This window comes from Phoenix dactylifera, chromosome 14 (genome assembly GCF_051530095.1).
Source record: "Phoenix dactylifera cultivar Ajwa chromosome 14, Ajwa_hap1_PhDact_Kaust_v1.1, whole genome shotgun sequence".
Classification (NCBI taxonomy): Eukaryota; Viridiplantae; Streptophyta; class Magnoliopsida; order Arecales; family Arecaceae; genus Phoenix; species Phoenix dactylifera.
The window spans coordinates 18,424,867-18,442,755 of NC_143203.1; the positions used below are offsets into that span (position 1 = coordinate 18,424,867).

The following is a 17,889-nucleotide window of genomic DNA, read 5'->3' on the forward strand; positions in this document are numbered from 1 at the left end:
TTGTCTTGGTTAACAGCTATTCTCTCACCCAAAATATACTATTTCAATTTTTAAGTGTTAAAATTAAAATATTATAATAGCTATTGTCACAGTAGTATAATAAGAATAACAAACAGTAACAGAAAAATAATGATATTTTTACTAAACAAACATTGTTTTTTAGATGGTACAAACTTTTTTTTTGAGGGAAGATTTGTTCAAAATTTGAAATTTGTTTAAATAAAACTATGTTATTTGGGAAAACAAAATAACTACAAAAAACGGCTCATTATGTTTTGGAACTTTAAAATTTGCATGCGGGTGAATAAGTTGCCAACTTGCCATGCAGGTACGATCCCATTTGTACCAACCGAAGTCTCCAGTTATTCTATGAACTAGAGAGTATACACCAACCTGAATTTCTTTAAAGAAACTCACAAAGTATTGCATACTTTGATGTCACAAGAAATTTAACAAAATCCCAAATCTTCTATCCATCTCTTTGTTCACTGGTGAAAAAAGAGTGGCTTTTCTGAGTTTCTCCATACTGCAGATTACTTGAAATTCCATCATTAACAAGGAGAGCTTAAGTGCATATAATTTAGAATGTCAATTCGAAAAAAGAAAAAAGAGAGAGAAAACAACGATGACAACTACTTCTCACAATGACTTTATACTGATACAGCTGTGTCACAAAGTTCAAAATCTATCTACTGAAATTTCTGCTGCTCTCAAACCACATCAGGACCTCTAGGTAAACACAACTCAATCCTGAGGATCACGGTGCATCAGCTAGCTTCCTCCACCATCAGAAGTCAGAAGCCTCGCATTTGAAAAGATGGTTTATCGAGACAACAAGACGATTCTGATGACGTCCCATGCTACCCTCATAACACCACCATTCCTTGCAGCAGCCTCCTCAAATGTCCTTCCAGCAGCTTCTGAAGGGTGTTGAACCTCTTTCCACTTATCAGTTTTGAGCTCTGTGACCTCAACAATGCACAAGCTGCTATCATCCAAGTTCTTCCCATGCCATCTACCTTCTACCTGAAACACCTTACCCTTCCCAACTTCCTTTCCTTCTACATCTACTAGCATAACAAACTGGCCTGGTTCAAATGAAACAGATCTTGCAGAGGGGCGGTTTAGCTGCATCCCATGAACAAAATCAGACGGAGGGATCATCATCTCATTATCCTCATTGCTTGATGCCCTTGTCATCATGCTACCAGATCTGGTAATGGCTTGGTGAGTGCTTCCTCTGGTAGGTGGAACATAGAATTCTTCGCCAGCACTCTCTGGGGAATCATAGAAATGGGATACGCTCGTGCCACCGGATTTGTCAGGATAGACATTTTCTCCTTCAGATGGAGCTCGGGCTTCCCTGGCAGCACGAGCAAGCCTCGCTTTCCTATTGTTTAGCCTGCAATTCCGATGAATTATGTTACACATGCATCAGAGGAATTGCTGAAGAACAACAAAATAAAAGGGGGAAAAGAAACTGAGATAAAATGCTAACTTATGGCAATATTTAATGGAAGGCACGTGCATCAGTTATTAAAAAAGAAATAATAGCCAGAGAATTATACTAACAGATGACTTTGTAGAAACCATTAACTATCTCTTTTTTAGGGGGAAAAGATCTTAATGCAAGTGACTATGGAAGACATCATGATCCATGAAAATCATTTACTCAAGATTGCTGTATTCAAGTTCTTTCATGATACTGCAAGAAAACTTCATGAATTTGCTTAATGTAACTATTAATTAGTAATTGGTAGGAAAAGAAAAAGAAAAAGTAGGCCTTGATATCAGAGAGCTCTCCTTGATGTTGCTAGACAACAAAATACAAAGAAACATTGCAGCACAATGAAAATGGTTGCAAGAGGAATAGGTAGAGTAAAAACCAAGCATCCATGAGAGAGAGAGAGAGAGAGAGAGAGAGAGAGAGAGATTCCTACTAAGAGCTCAGAGCCAAGGAGGAAAATGACTTGTTAAATTACCACAATAATGCTGGTGTGCTTTTAAGAAAATACTAACATAAGCAGGGTGCTCTCTTACCAGTTCTTTAGTTGAGAGGATGTAATTTCTGAGCCCTGGAAAAACATAACAGCTCAGAACTAACACTAAAAGGTAGTGTCAAAAAAAAAAGATGAAACAAAATCCTAAACAATAATGAACACCTGACAACTCAGCTTATCTGCCCATGACTGCAATGAAGCTGCATTTCTCTGCATTTCAGGTTCCTCAAGGAGGGCCTTCTCAATTAAAAAGATCTGTCTCTCATTCATAATATTTCGCTTTCTCTTTCTTGGTTGCTTTTCTTCACCCTGAGCACTCTCTGCTTTCTCATCTTCTTGGAAGCCACTTTCTTTCGCATGCTCTGCTGATTTAGAAAACTCCCCATTATCAGATAACAGGTCAAGATTGATTTTGCTGGAATTCAATTCTATATACCTCTTGTTTCAAAGTTCTCAGTAGGATCACTTGTAACTTTGAGCTGGTCCAGCTCTTGCAGTGAACCTTCTGGAGTTCTCCCTTTTGCATCAACATCATTAGTATTGAAGATTGGAGCCTCATCTTGAGCATTTGCATCTAGTTTTCTCGGTAAAGATGGTGCAGTCCTCCCGTTATTTTGAGTATCCTGTTAACAATTGATTTTCAATTTACATTATTAGGGAACAATATCGATCTTATCTGATTATTTTGCAAATGAAGTTTGAAAGATTACCTGCTGCATGACATATCCATCCTTGTTGTCTGATGTACCTTCATCTTTGACAAGCAGTGCCTAACCCATCATTCAAATAGGGACAGATGTGAAAAATCAAATGAACTGACAAAATGAAACAAAAACATTAATCTAAACAATAAAATAATTTCATAATATGGTTAATTGAGTGTTATTATGTTACAAATTTGTATATATAAGGGCGAGGGTGGGTGTTATTACCTACCTGAACCAAATTGTTTCCAATTTGTGGTTCAGCTAATTTTTTCAGTTGATCAGAGAATACACTGCAAAGAAAATTTAAGCAATGAAAACACACTGACAAGTCATTTTTAACAAACAAAATATAATAGGAAGAAAATGCAATAAATCTAACTAGCCCAGAATACTTTCACTAAATATCCTTCTCCTAATAAAAGGTACATGTTCATCTGAATTCCTATCTGTGCATATATCTATAGATATACGCATGCATGTACACACACACACACACACAACAGTTTCTGCGATGAGATTTAGATTTCAATTTGATTCTTGGCTTACATTTTGTGCCTGAGGAATATACCAAATTCCACCATACAAAACCTTAATCATCCACCCCGCCTTGTCTACACCCTTTCCAGATCTACTGATATTTTAACAGGTTGCTCCCCATTTGCATGAGAACTAACTGCAAGCAACAAGGTTGGTTTACCTACAAACTATCTAGCCTCCTAAGTTTCATGGCAGGCCTATCACTTGCCTAAATTTCCTTAGATATGAATTTCAAAGCAGTTCTTAGAGCATTGATATCAAGTTGACAGTTTGTCTTAAAGTACTACGTCTGTCCGAGTACAAGTGGCTCCATAATTGACCCTTATTTAGCGGGAAAGAGATGGAACAATGGTAATAACATAATGAGCCAAAGAGCAACTATCAAAATGGTGTATAAAAGCCAAATTATTTCTATTTTTTGGCTCCCTACAAAACAATAGGATTCCTTGTGAATTAAATTTCTGGTGAATCAAAATATGGAACTAGAAAAGAAAACTTTCTATGGGAAAGCTAGCAATGCAAGTAGTCAATAACCTGGATTTAGAAATGTAAATCTGAATTTCATTGTTTATCACTATAAAGGATTTCTAGAACTCAAATCAGAATAATGAAGGCCAACCACTATGATGTAGATCCCATCTAGCAGCCAATTACACAAAGATGCATTGATGATAAACTGAAATAAGAAGACTGAAGATAGAAGATACAAGAGAAGAAGATAGAAGAGAGATGACACAAAGAAGAGAGACGATGCAGAGGCGCATGGACTACTTTACCATTACGCCTCCTTTCTTTAATTGTGCTAGTGCATTCCCTTTCCAGTCACTCGATGACAAAGAAAGCCCTTGAGGCAGATACAGATAACATAAGTTGGCCTGGTATTAGGATAAACATAAGGCCAATTATATGCTTGGAGACTCATATACACTGTATCATAAAAATGCAATAAAGGAACAAATTCACGTTATAGCACCATGCTTTTATTTAAGAGTTGGATGGATGAGGAAGATAACGTATGTGGTACCTTCTATCTGGAAGGTAGAAATTATCTTGGCGATGAGAACAAAGTATTGGCCGTCATTCCAATTTCTGGGCCAGTAAATAGCTAATGCATCACACCAAGCCATGCCAAGTACTCACATTGGTACAGGTTGATACACAACATTTAGACAAAGAATGCACACAACTAAGCTTGTAGAAAACTATTCAAACATTAATCCAGATTATTTTTCATGTTTTCATAATGAAGAAGTGTCATCTTTTGTTGTTCCATCCAACCAAATCATGCATCCCAGTGGTCTCAAAAGGTACTCGGAATATATCAAGGGCTACAAGTACAAAATAAGCATAGTTTGCAAAATGTACAGTCCATGTACAAATTCCTAGAAAAAGTGCAATCATGAATCAATAGGCTATAATGTATGATACAAGAAGCTATGACACTGACCTTCCAACAAGTCTGACAAAACATAAATAAATCTACAACTTGTCATATTCATGCATGCTACTGGACATTAGCAAGCACATTTGGCCACTCTAGTTCCAACTTATTTACTCTGATGCATTTGAAAACTTTAAACTGAATTTGCAATCTAATCACAACTATGAATGTTTTTGTGTGTTGCCTTCCATATGAGTCCTGGTTTTTTAGCGAGTTAAAGTATGAAGATACTTGCAGATAACTACTATTACTTCTCAAAGGAAGTGCGTTCAATCACCTTAAAAGATGCACATCCTCATCATTTAATAGGTTGGCAGTCAAAGATCTCGCATACTCAGCTAACGAACCTGCACATCCGTGTCAATGTTTTCCAAGGGTTCAGAAATTATTCTCTTACCTAGGAATCTCAAATTCCACAAACATAACCAAAGCATCAGGAGAAGAAATATACTTAAGTTTTTACAAATTGTGGTAGCCTTCTGTATACCAGAACTCGAGGGGTATCTGGATAATTGAAGGATCTCCATAAGCATATACTTGTGAAATTTGTTGAGGAATAAATCCTTTTCTTCTTCTGTTGGTTACAGCATAGAACTCAATTAGAGGGACTAGATATTTTCACAATTAATAAAATTCCAGTTGACATACATGAAAATAATGGATAAAAGATGTCACCTTCACATATATTAGGAACAAAAACGTGCAAATTTGCTATTATTTTAACCAAATATGATGTTCTTTGCTGTGCATATACAACTGAAGGTATGCCACTGAAACTGCTTGGGCATGCATAATTAGTTTCAGTCAGAAAAACAGGCGTTGATTGAGCACTCTCACAGCCATCGCTTAGAGTACACAATGCCACACCAGCTGCAGTAAATGGGTCATACTCAAGATTAGCATCTTCCTCTATCATTGGTATATTGACAGAGCACCAACTTGATAGGAACTCATCATGGGGAGTTGCTAAAATTTCGGCCAGGACTGGAATCTGGTAAAAAAGAAGATGGATTTGTGACATAAAGCATATAATATATCAGTTAAGGACTAAGATATTGAATTTCAGATAGCATACTGTATTGGTCATAAAGAAAGACCGGAAATTTGAATCATCAGAAAATATATCAGCTAGGCGCAATGCATTAAGAAGCACGAGGCCCATCCGGCTACTCTTGTCATGAGAATCACCAAGTTGTTTGGCTTCTTGTCTGAATGCATTCTTCAGTGAATCAAGGAACTGCAATAGTGACATATAAACTGATGAATAACAGCTCAAAGTTAAAAATAAACACAACAAAATATGGCACCTGCTCTCCCTTCCAGGGAACCTACCTCTAATGCAACAGAATTTGCCAGATGCATGGTCTTTTGGGATCCAGCTACCTCATCAAGGTAAGAAATACTCTCTGCCTCACATAACTGCAGCAACTGCATATAGAAACATTGATGATTGACATCAATTCTGACTCCAAAATATGGCAAGGTGTTAAAGAGAGTTAAAGTAATGTGGTGGTTCTGGACTTACAATAGACAGAATTTTTGCCTTCAACCTAGACACAGTAGCCACAATGTCAAAAGACTCCTTAAAACAATCTGGAACATTTAACTTTAGAATCATACAAGCCAGTAAAAGAATGCCCCCATTTTTACACAGTTCCTGTCATAAGTTTAGAGACTTCAGTAGTTGGTTAAGGAATTGGTCAATAAATATTACAAGAGTCCAAGCAACACTTAAAGGGCTGCATATGATGAAAAGGATCAGATGTTACTCTCTGAACTTGATCCAATGAGTAAGATCTCATCTAGTGCATGTAGCACACACTTCATTAGCAGTGTGCCACCAGGTGATCATGGAATTCTAGGGCGGTAGGGCCTACCCTTGCCACTAGCATTCTGCGACAAGCAATATATTGGTGGAAATGATGGTGCCACCATTTGCAACATGGACAGCCATGCAGCCCGAGTAGATATATGTTATACATACCAGCTCATGAGTGGAGTAATGGAGTTGCATTCTTATAAGAAATATGCATTCTGTTAAGATATTCCACCTTGTGTTTAAGCACACGATCCCGGATCACCTTTTGCTGGCACAAGGATAAAAGGAACTGCAAAGAAGCCTCACACTGTTGGCTAATATAGTGGGCAGTTCTTTCAGCGGCACGGAGACTGAATTTTTCGCATAGGACTTCATTGTTTAATTCAGATAGCTTGTTACATAATATCCTAATGTCTTCTTGCATGGCATCAAAAACTACATCCATGAATATATCAACCTGAAATTATAAAGCAATGGTAGTGAAACAACACTGTTGCAATACATGACACAGAGAGATGCATTGGAGTTGAAGCAGATCTTTGAATAACAGTAGAGGCAAATATTTTGTAAACATAGATTTGTATACCTGCATGCAAACTTATAAACTGAAAAAGATACATTTTAAGAGTTGCAAAAGAATTCCTTCTCAATGTAAGATCATTGAAACATAAGCAATGGCTTAAGCCAGTTAGTCTTTTAGAAGCATGCTCTTTATCAAGGAATTACATTATAAGATGAATCATTAAGTCTTAGTAGAGGTAGAATGTTAGCCGCCATTCTTCATATCATCTTAGAAGTCAAATGCAAATCCTATAGGTATTAGAAAGTCAACTACTACACCTAATGCTTGCCAAAGCACATGTTTGTTACGCTTGCAATATTACACCACTACAAGCTCAACAAGTCCAACCTTCCCCCTTAGCAATTTTTCCTTTTCTTTTTTCTTTTTTCAATTACATTTAATAGCAATATTTTAAAATATTTTTACCTATTGAACCAAGGAAAACATTTTTCTCTCCAAGACATCAAATACCCATGAATATACAGTAAGACAATAAGTTATCTAAATATTGAAATAAAGTGTACGCCTTCTCAATAAAAATACTATAGTGAAATATGCGAATTCTTATTTCAACAGTTGACATTGACCCTCACCTTGTCCCTTTTTCAAGTAAACAATATTGGAGCATAACCTAATATGATTCACAATCCAAGCATCAAAATACTTTCCTGTCTGACAAACTTAAATCTCCAAAAAGTAGTATTTTGAGCCATTGTAGATCGATTGCTCTTCAAATTATATAAAAAAATCATACCCAAACTCCAAAGTACGTGCTACGAGACTTCAAATAATCGCCTGGGATGACAACTGAATCATTAACACACTACCATCTTAAATAAGATTGATATCTATGGAAAAAGAGGAGGAAATTATTTACAAATGATAATCGAACCTCCAAGAATATATTCATAAGATTAAGCTTGGATTTTGCAAGTTCTAAGAAGTGGAAATATATGGGTATATGGTTGTATTTGAGTATTCTGTCCCAGTAACCCTAACTATGGGCTAGTCTGCAGCTCTAGTTTTATTATTACAGGTCCAGGCTTTTACAAAAAATTGGTTTGACTTGAACTAAAACAAGCCTGTTAGCAGCCTTAGTTCCAAGAAGTTCAAGAAAAAGGTAAATTTTCACAATGTGACTGACTCTTTGGGATTTGTAAGGGGACTTTTGGAAAAGCAAAAGAAGAAAGATTTATGGATTAAATTGAGCTTCTCAGAGCCTATATTTGCAAGATTTGTGGTCAGTTTGCAAAGGTTGAGTTAAGATCATAGAAAATTGGAACTATAGGAGTTAAATTGTCACAAACTATAGAATGATGTAATGCATTCTTAACATGATGCGAATCATTAATTAAAAAAAATCTGTTTCTTGATTTTTATAATATTCTTATAGCTTCAACCTGAAATCAGAAAAAAAAATACTACCAAAGGTCATAATCTGTACAGTATACTTTGATTGACTTGTTCTTTTCCTTTTCTTAGTATTCTTTTAATTTGATGAAGACTGTATAGACGCATACAATAAAAATCTGAGGAGGCTTGAATAGGAGAGGTATTCAGAATCTTTGTTGAAGAGTTAATAAGATGGGAAGAATCAAGGTAACATGGATGGAACTTATGAGAAAGGATTTGGAGAAGTTTGCAATACCAATAAAGGTAGCACTTAATAAGAATGATTGGGAAATGGGCATTCGGAAAGCTGACACCAATTAGTTAGGAAAAAGCCTGATGAATATGGTTATATATTTAATTAAGAAGTTAACACTGCTTTTCAGCCCAACCTAGACCAAGATCCCCACAGTAATTACTAAAGAAAATTCTATTCTACCCAAATAAAACCAAACTTGAAACAAAATTCTAACTAAAAGTAAGTGAAGAAATAATAGAAAAGAAAGGAGAGAAAGAAACTCTGTTGGGAATGATTAATCTTGCAGTAGTATTTGCTTATATCAGATAAATGTGGCTGGCAGTTTAATAGTAAAAAGTTTATAAAAGAATTATAAATCAGTCTTTGCACGATGAGTGGTCCATTATATTGGATGAAACCACTTATAAAAATCTCCCTCCAGTTGGTTTGGAGATATTTATCATAATTAACTTGACATCAAATTCTTTAAAGCTGGCACCACTAAATTTTTTGGTCAAAATCAGACCAAATTTTAAACAAATAACAGTAGTCTTCAACTCCTTGCTTTAGAATAGAAGCAGAATTTTTTTAAAAAATATTGCAGCCACCAATATATTCTGCACTTTCCTTCTTATCCTCAAAATTCTACTTCTTCTCCACAGTTTCCCTTATTGCTGCAATCAGCTTTGTTAAATATTTCAGAACGGATATGAAACTTGAGATCTGCCACATGCCCCAAAAATTGTCAGCATCTAGATGGTCACGTCATTTCCCCAGAGGAGTATGCAGCAAATTAGAAACTTCGTAGGTGCCTTACAAATGCTAGCACATCCCTTGAGGTTCCCAATACATAGAGATGCCTAACAAAATTCCTTAACTACCCCTGGACCGATATTTGCCATCTTCCCAATTGATACGTTCCAGCTGTCCCATAGGCTTATGCAGTGAATTAATTTCAAGAGGTGCATTACAAATGCCAGCAGGCCATGCACATCTCTTTAACTTCTTGAAATGTGGATCAACCTATAAAAACTCCTCAATTATCCTAGCCTAAAGCTTGCCATCTCTTGAATTGGTATATTCGATCTAGCTTTGCCTGTTCCTTTAGCACCCTGAATGGGGCCTTGAACCCAACTTCATATTTTGGTTAACTAACATGTCATCCACTTCATAAACCCACCAAGTCTCCTAGATAATTCATAAAAGCTTTTTTTCCCGAGTTACCCCTCCATGTCATCATTTCCCTGATAAAGCTGATCGAATCTTGTAAATAGGATCTGCGAGTAACCATGTGAAGAGCCTCCCAGTTTGTAAGGCCTTCATATAATTCCACCAAATGTGCAGTCTTCTTCAAGTTAGTAATTGAAGACTGCACAATTTGTTATTCTGATAACTAATGACAAGAGAAGAAATAGTTAGGAAAAATGGAAAACCAAATAAAGGAAATTCCAAGTTTATCTCACCATTGAACTTTGGCCCCATTAAATCCACATTCTTTTCAGTTGCAAACTACTATTTTAATGAAAAATCTGCAACAAAAGGATTCGCCCCAAAAGACCTGTTTGCTGTCCAAAATTTTTGGAAGGATGCAGATCGCTATCAGTGCCCTTTAAATCCACTGCCTCACTCTCCATGGACATTAATCCTCTTGGTTGCTGTCCTCTTCATCAAACCACTGTTATGTTGTCCAGGGCATGAACGTTTTACATATTGACACCCCATGGACAAGAAAATCAGCACTTAATTGCCTACCAACTCCACAGAATGTGCCATCATCAAGTTGCAACATATGCTTTTACATATCAGAAAACTGCACTCCTTTGTCTGAAAAATCAGTATGTTTTCCAAAAAGGTAGGAATAGGCCGCTCGTCCAACTCCCAAAATGAATTGAAGCCACTTTTCTTTCTCAAAATCAGAAAAAGTCAAAATTTAATTTTTTGTTGTCCTTTTCCTTTAAATAAGTGATGAGATCATCAAACCTTTCCAGTAGGTCGTCTATGCACTTTGTTTCCTCATCAAATTGCAATCTTCGACCAGTTCTGCAACATGTTGAAACATCATAGTACATATTTATTGCCATATCACAGAACATGGATCTAGTTATCCTGAACCTGACCATGATGCTATTACAACAAGGTAATATCAAACAGTTTCTAGTTTCCAAATCCAATTAATCTCAAGTTTTGCTTTAGCTCTGAAATGAAATATGCAGCATGCCTGAAAAAAATTCAGGTTGCATACAAATTCCTAACTACAAGGTCAATTACAATACCTATAGGGCGAACGTGAGCCCATTGTTGAAAGAAGCTTATAGATGATGAAAACGATTGAGCGAGAAAAAAAAGGTAAATGCACAAAAGATCACATCGACTTATGCATCTCCTAACTCATGAAATAGATCCAAAAAAATATTAGCAACGAGGAGATATGATTCAATGTGCGCATTTAAAAGGTTATTGTTATTATGAATGCCTATGGATTTACAAGGTCTGCTATACCGACTGAACCACATCGTATTAGTAAGGTACCAGCATGGTATTGAGGTTTGGTTCAATATATAAGTCGAACCAGTTCATACCACTCCGAACCTAACAGAACCAACCCATACTGCCTAGTTTCGAGAAGTACCATAACTAGGAGTAAAAGAAGTGTTGAAAGTCTGACTCGGTACAAGATGCATATCATATCGTATGACCGTCCCGTACTGAATCCGTAGCATATACTGATACAGTTTTCGGTACTGGTAATGTGGCTCATCAAGGAAGTAGCCTATTGGTGATTGCAAAATAAGCTCGAAACAATGAGAGGAACTGCGTAAGAATATGTTATAAGCACTCAAACTCAAAGAGTATGGAAATTGCTAATGAATAATAAAGTAAGAACCACAAGTTATGGGAAGATCTTGAACCTTGGGATGTGCATTCAGAATAAGCACAAGTTCATGCCACTGGGATGAAAAATAACCTGTCAAAAAGAAACTATAATTCATGAATTGTGGGAAGATGTCGTACCTTGGGATGTGCATTCAGAATAAACACAAGTTCACGCCACTGGATGAAAAAATAACCTGTCAAAAGATGAAGACTACAGGCAACAAGCGCGGAATGCAGAACAGGGGAACTTCCGATATGTTTGTCCTAGTTCAAAAAATCACAGAAAAAAGTTACAAAAAAACCCCTGCAATTGGCAGTAGTGGTGAGGAGGCAAGTGGAGAAAGCTGAACCTCCTTGCGATGAGCAAGAACAATTAAGATATAGAATACCAGATCCAGTATTTGTTCAGACAGCTTTACATCATCAAGTAGAATCTGGAAGATCAGATATTAGAAAAGATCATTTTTCCAAGAATTTTATTTAAGCATGATAAAATTAATTAAAGGAAATGTAAACACCAATATAAGCGTTAGATTGCAAAACATCTAGTAGCCCCACTCCACAGCAGCAGGAACCCATTAGATGGCTGCAGAATATCCAAATTGCTAAAAGTAAAACACAAAGCTCATAATTTTGACCTATATTTAGAGATAAACATGTAGGTCATACAATAATTATAACAACTTCAGTTCTGGTGATTATATATATATATATATAGTAAGCTTAGTGTGCTCTGCTATGGCCCATCTCTTGCAGAATCATCAAACAAAAATGTCTAATCAGTAGACCTTCTATTCAGCTGGTAGTAACAGAGAATATTTTTGGATTGTGGATAATGCCGGACCAAGGAAACCTATTTTTAACAATATGACAATCAAACAGCGCAAAACCCTTGTTCAAGGATTGGGAGCAACAGAATAATCATGGAAAATGTTGCACTTCCCATGAATACAGCGAATTTGCTATTTCATACATAAAAAGAAAGGGTACCACAAATGGTGGACCTAGCAACCTACCTCAATCAACAAAAACAAAAGAAGGTTGAACAGCAAATTGCTGCAAGAGAAAATCTCTCTTCCACATCATCGTCGAAACCGACAATGAAAGAAGTGCTTCAAGAAAATACTATTGACACTTCATTCTTGCAAAATAGTTGCGAGCAAATTATTATGCACCTGGGTCAAAGTGATATTCAGCAAATGGACGACCCATGGTTCATACGTCAAAAATATTTTGACGAAGAAGGATATCCTTCCATGGATGGAAAAAACAGACAGATGATGGAGAAATTATTGCTCCTGACTGATTCTGTAGAAATTAATCATAATTTCCATAACAATAACATGAATAATTATATAAATTATAGTAAATGTACTATTTGCAGGATCATCCAACCACAGGAGTGGGGACTTAACCACAACAAGCCAACAATGATCAAAAAATATAGCCATGTAGTCACAGCAAGATACTGGGAATATATGAGCGCATTTTCTAACATGTTTTATTATGAAAATCCAAGAGAAAACACTCTTGGTTTTTAGAGGTACATCCTGATGTCTTGGCCAAGCCTATTTCAGGCTGGTTCAACCAATGGTGGACGTTCTTCGGCCCCGACATAAAAATACTACCTAAAGAATTAATTAATCTATTTGAAGAATGGGTAAATAACCATCCAACCATCAACAAAATGACAGATGACCAAATATGTTCTGGCACTTGCCCAATGCTCTACTCCATCGAGAACAGAATTCCATGGATATGGAAATGGACTCTCTCCACTGGATTTGGCAGGAACAATATTCCTGTATTGAAAAGAAATGCCCTCTACAAATGGTGGATTGGTATGCCTAAAGAAAAAATAGATGGTATAATTACTACCATAAAAGACAATCTTACTGTTTACAAGGAGAAAAAAGTGTTTAGTTCTCCTCAACAATCAAGCACCAATGATGACAATTTCTTTATGTCAATTAAACATAAATTGAGTAGAAGATATCCGAACATCTCTGAAGAAGTCAAGGCAAAATGCCTAGAAAAAATTAAGAATGAGTTCTTTGAAACTTTTGAAGATCAATCCATAAAATCAACCTCATCAAGACATTCGTCTTCTGATACTCCTGAAGATGCAAGCAACACTTATGTATGCCCAGCAGGAGAATTATAGGATCCATATGAAGAAGAGGTCCAGAATACTCCAACTCCAATGGAAGAAATGTTGTAGACAGTTCTTGCCACCAAATCTCGAAAAGGTACAGTACAAACTGTCCCTGGTAAAGACAAAGAACCAGCAACATCAGAGTAAAGAATCTTACTGGTACTGACAAGATAATCCACTTGCCAGAAGAAGAGACATCCCCATGAAGGAAATGTCACTTCACAGACAGAAGGAATCTACTTTTCAAAAGTGACCCAATCAGCAGAAGGAATCTCTTTTAAGTCACTTTCAACTTTTATAAAGCAGCTTTAGTCACTTTCAGCTTTTGTAAAGTTACTTTAGTCACTTTCAGCTTTTTATAAAGTAGTTTTAGCTTTATGTGATGTCATGTCTAAAGTAGCTTTGTGTCCGATCATGCTATGTCTGCCATGATCGACTAATATTTTCGGACTCCAACATAGATTGGAATCCACTTCTTTGTGTTCTGTCTATAAAAGGAAAGGCCCTCACCCTTGTTGAGGCATGCTTTTGAAAACCGAGAAATAAAATCCTTTGTTTCTCCCATTCTCTCTTGTTCATACTTTCCGCTCAAGATCCTCTCCTCTCTCTCTCCCACTCCTAGGCCAGTTTGTACGCAACTACTATCTGTAAGGGTATTAGGCCAAAGCATAAGCGCCGAGGAAAAGCCTTGGTAAGCCAACCTTACAGTAGTAGGGAACTGAGCATAGCCAGAATGGCTAGCTAAGCTGCTGGTGACGGAAGTATATGGAGGTATAATGTTTAGACCTTAGAAGTTCTTATTTTATATTTTCCTTTCAATTATTAGACTTCAGATATTTACAATGTCTTGAGAATCTAATCTCATGTCGATAATATACTATGGCTGAGCCATGGTCCGTAGGAAGGCCGTGTTTGCCCGTTAATGTCGGGAGGGCGAGAAAGGGCATTTAGGCTACATCCGTGAGGGACTTATAGATTAAAGCTCAGAAATAGTATAGAGTCTGGCAAGATAGATAGGATCGTAAGACAGAGTCCTGTAATAGGATAAATATTTAGAGTCTAATAGTTGATGGAAAATTATAAAATGAAAACATCTAAGATCGATAACATTATAAGTTCATATACCTAAGTCATCATCCAAGCCACACCCATGGAAACTACTTATTTTTCGGTTTTCAAAAGCATCCCTCAACAAGGGTGAGGGGCTTCCCTTTTATAGACACAACACAAAGAAGTGGATTCCAATCTATTGTGGAGTCCGAAAATATCAGTCGATCATGGCAGACATAGCATGATCTGACACAAAGCTACTTTAGACATAACATGACATAAAGCTAAAGCTACTTTACAAAAAGCTGAAAATGACTAAAGTAACTTTACAAAAGCTGAAAGTGACTAAAGCTGCTTTATAAAAGCTGAAAGTAACTTAAAGGAGATTCCTTCTGCTGATTGGGTCACTTTTGAAAAGTAGATTCCTTCTGTCTATGAAGTGACATTTCCTTCATGGGGATGTCTTTTCGTCTGGCAAGTGGATTATCTTGTCAGTACCAGTAAGATTCTTTACTCTGATGTTGCTGGTTCTTTGTCTTTACCAGGGACAGTTTGTACTGTACCTTTTCGAGATTTGGTGGCAAGAACTGTCTACAACATTTCTTCCATTGGAGTTGGAGTATTCTGGACCTCTTCTTCATATGGATCCTGTAATTCTCCTGCTGGGCATACATAAGTGTTGCTTGCATCTTCAGGAGTATCAGAAGACGAATGTCTTGATGAGGTTGATTTTATGGATTGATCTTCAAAAGCTTCAAAGAACTCATTCTTAATTTTTTCTAGGCATTTTGCCTTGACTTCTTCTTTAAAGATGTTCAGATATCTCCTGCTCAATTTATGTTTAATTGACATAAAGAAATTGTCATCATTGGTGCTTGATTGTTGAGGAGAACCAAACACTTTTTTCTCTTTATAAATAGTAAGATTGTCTTTTATGGTAGTAATTATACCATCTAATTTCTCTTTAGGCATACCAACCCACCATTTGTAGAGAGGATTTCTTTTCAATACAAGAATATTGTTCCTGTCAAATCCAGTGGAGAGAGTCCATTTCCATATCCATGAAATTCTATTCTCGATAAAGTAGAGCATTGGGCAAGTGCCAGAACAGATTTGGTCATCTGTCATTTTGTTGATGGTTGGATGGTTATCCACCCATTCTTCAAATAGATTAATTAATTCTTTAGGTAGTATTTTTATGTCGGGGCCGAAGAACGTCCACCATTGGTTGAACCAGCCTGGAATAGGATTGGCCAAGACATCAGGATGTACCTGCAAAAACCAAGAGTGTTTTCTCTTGGAATTTTCATAATAAAACATGTTAGTAAATACGCTCACGTAGTCCCAGTATGTTGGTGTGACTACATGGCCATATTTTTTTATCATTGTTGGCTTGTTGGGGTCAAGTCCCCACTCCTACGGTTAAATAATCCTGCAAATAATACATTTACTATAATTTATATAATTATTCATATTATTATTATGAAAATTATGATTAATTTCTACAGAATCAGTGAGGAGCAATAATTTCTCCATCATCTGTTTGTTCTTTCCATCCATGAAAGGATATCCTTCTTCGTCAAAATATTTTTGACGTATGAACCATGGGTCGTCCATTTGCTGTATATCACTTTGACCCAGGTGCATAATAATTTGCTCGCAACTATTTTGCAAGAACGAAGTGTCAATAGTATTTTCTTGAAGCACTTTTTTCATTGTCGGTTTCGACGATAATATGGAAGAGAGATTTTCTCTTGCAGCAATTTGCTGTTCAACCTCCTTTTGTTTTTGCTGATTGAGGTAGGTTGCTAGGTCCACTATTTGTGGTACCCTTTCCTTTTGTGTATCAAACAGCAAATTCGCTGTATTCATAGGAAGTGCATTGGGACCGCGTCCCTTGATTCCTCGAGAAGAATTTCTCCCTCGAGCATATGTTCCTCGGAGAGGAATCATCCCTGCAAAAATTCTCGTGTTAGAAAGTCTGAAAAAGAATTTTCTTCAGATTTAAGATATTCAATATCAAAATCAAATACAGACAATTGTGCCTGCCATCTTGCAAATATTTGCTTGGATACTAAATTTTTAATATCTTTTTCGATGATTTGTTTTGCTGCTGTGCAGTCTATCCTCAGCAAAAATCGCTGATTCAACAAATGACTCTGAAACTTTAAAATGCATTTAACTATTGAAAGCATTTTCTTCTTTATTGTTGAGTACTTACTCTGTGTGGGATTCCATTTCCTAGAAGTGTATCTTACCAAAATCTCTTTATTGAGATTTAGGTCTAATTGCTTTAAAATACCACCGAATCCAATGTCAGATTCATCGATTTCGACTATTTTAAACCAATTAGGGTTAGCTAATGCTAAACAAGGCAAACACCTTACCTTTGATTTGATTTTCTTCACCTGATTGGTGTGTAGATTACTCCACGGAGCTGGAATTTTATTCAGTCTCTCATACAATATTGCAGTATCTTCTGCTAAATTTTTATAATAGTCAGATACATAATTTAAACTTTCCAAAAAAACTTTGAAGTTGTTTAGTATCTGTTATTTCATCCGGAAATTTGGATGCAAATTCTATGCTTCTTTCCATTGGGATTATTTTTTCTTGGGATATGTAGTGTCCCAAAAACCTTATTTTGGTTTGAAACAAACTCATTTTCTTGGCTGAGATAACCAATCCATTTTTATGTGCTAGCATCTTAAAATGCTTAAGCTGTTTTATATGGTCATCTATTGTTTTAGAAAATACTAAAACATCATCTATATCAACAATTATGTTTTCTGTGTCATTGAAAATTTCATTCATTATTTTCTGAAATTCAGAGGGTGCATTTTTAAGTCCAAAAAGTATTACATTCCATTCGTAATGTCCAAATGGTACTGTGAAAGCAGTCTTATATCTACCAGATTCTTTAATCTGAATTTGCCAGTATCCTGACTTTAAATCAAATTTTAAAAAGATTGTTGTTTCATTTAGTCTATCTAACAAATCTTTTTTATTTGGTAATGGATATCTTATCCATTTTAATACTTTATTCAAAGGTTTATAGTTGATTACTAACCTTGGATTTCCTCTTTCTTTTTCTGCATTTTTGTTAACATAAAAAGC

The 17,889-nt window shown here is 36.2% G+C and overlaps 1 protein-coding gene across 10 annotated transcripts in view; it reads right to left on the reverse strand.

Annotated features, from left to right (window-relative positions):
• Window positions 1-533: 533 nt before the first annotated feature.
• The window catches only part of LOC103719696 (nodulin homeobox-like), a 30,492-nt gene continuing 13,136 nt past the window's right edge, over window positions 534-17,889 (reverse strand). For 3 of the 10 annotated variants that reach the window (XM_026809467.4, XM_088710956.2, XM_088710957.2), the window contains exons 4-18: window positions 11,918-12,001; window positions 11,706-11,831; window positions 6,737-6,961; window positions 6,211-6,342; window positions 6,018-6,113; window positions 5,761-5,922; window positions 5,361-5,676; window positions 5,137-5,259; window positions 4,963-5,032; window positions 2,937-2,997; window positions 2,711-2,770; window positions 2,437-2,623; window positions 2,163-2,362; window positions 2,041-2,075; window positions 534-1,402 (exon numbers count right to left, since the gene is read on the reverse strand). In XM_026809467.4, the coding sequence (XP_026665268.4) occupies window positions 823-1,402; window positions 2,041-2,075; window positions 2,163-2,362; window positions 2,437-2,623; window positions 2,711-2,770; window positions 2,937-2,997; window positions 4,963-5,032; window positions 5,137-5,259; window positions 5,361-5,676; window positions 5,761-5,922; window positions 6,018-6,113; window positions 6,211-6,342; window positions 6,737-6,961; window positions 11,706-11,831; window positions 11,918-12,001 (2,457 nt within the window). In that variant the 3' untranslated portion in view covers window positions 534-822. Of the gene's footprint in view, window positions 1,403-2,040; window positions 2,076-2,162; window positions 2,366-2,436; window positions 2,624-2,710; window positions 2,771-2,936; window positions 2,998-4,962; window positions 5,033-5,136; window positions 5,260-5,360; window positions 5,677-5,760; window positions 5,923-6,017; window positions 6,114-6,210; window positions 6,343-6,736; window positions 6,962-11,602; window positions 11,832-11,917; window positions 12,002-17,889 lie in introns of all 10 variants that reach the window. The other 7 variants (XM_008809058.6, XM_026809468.4, XM_026809469.4 and 4 more) reach the window with 4 other exon arrangements.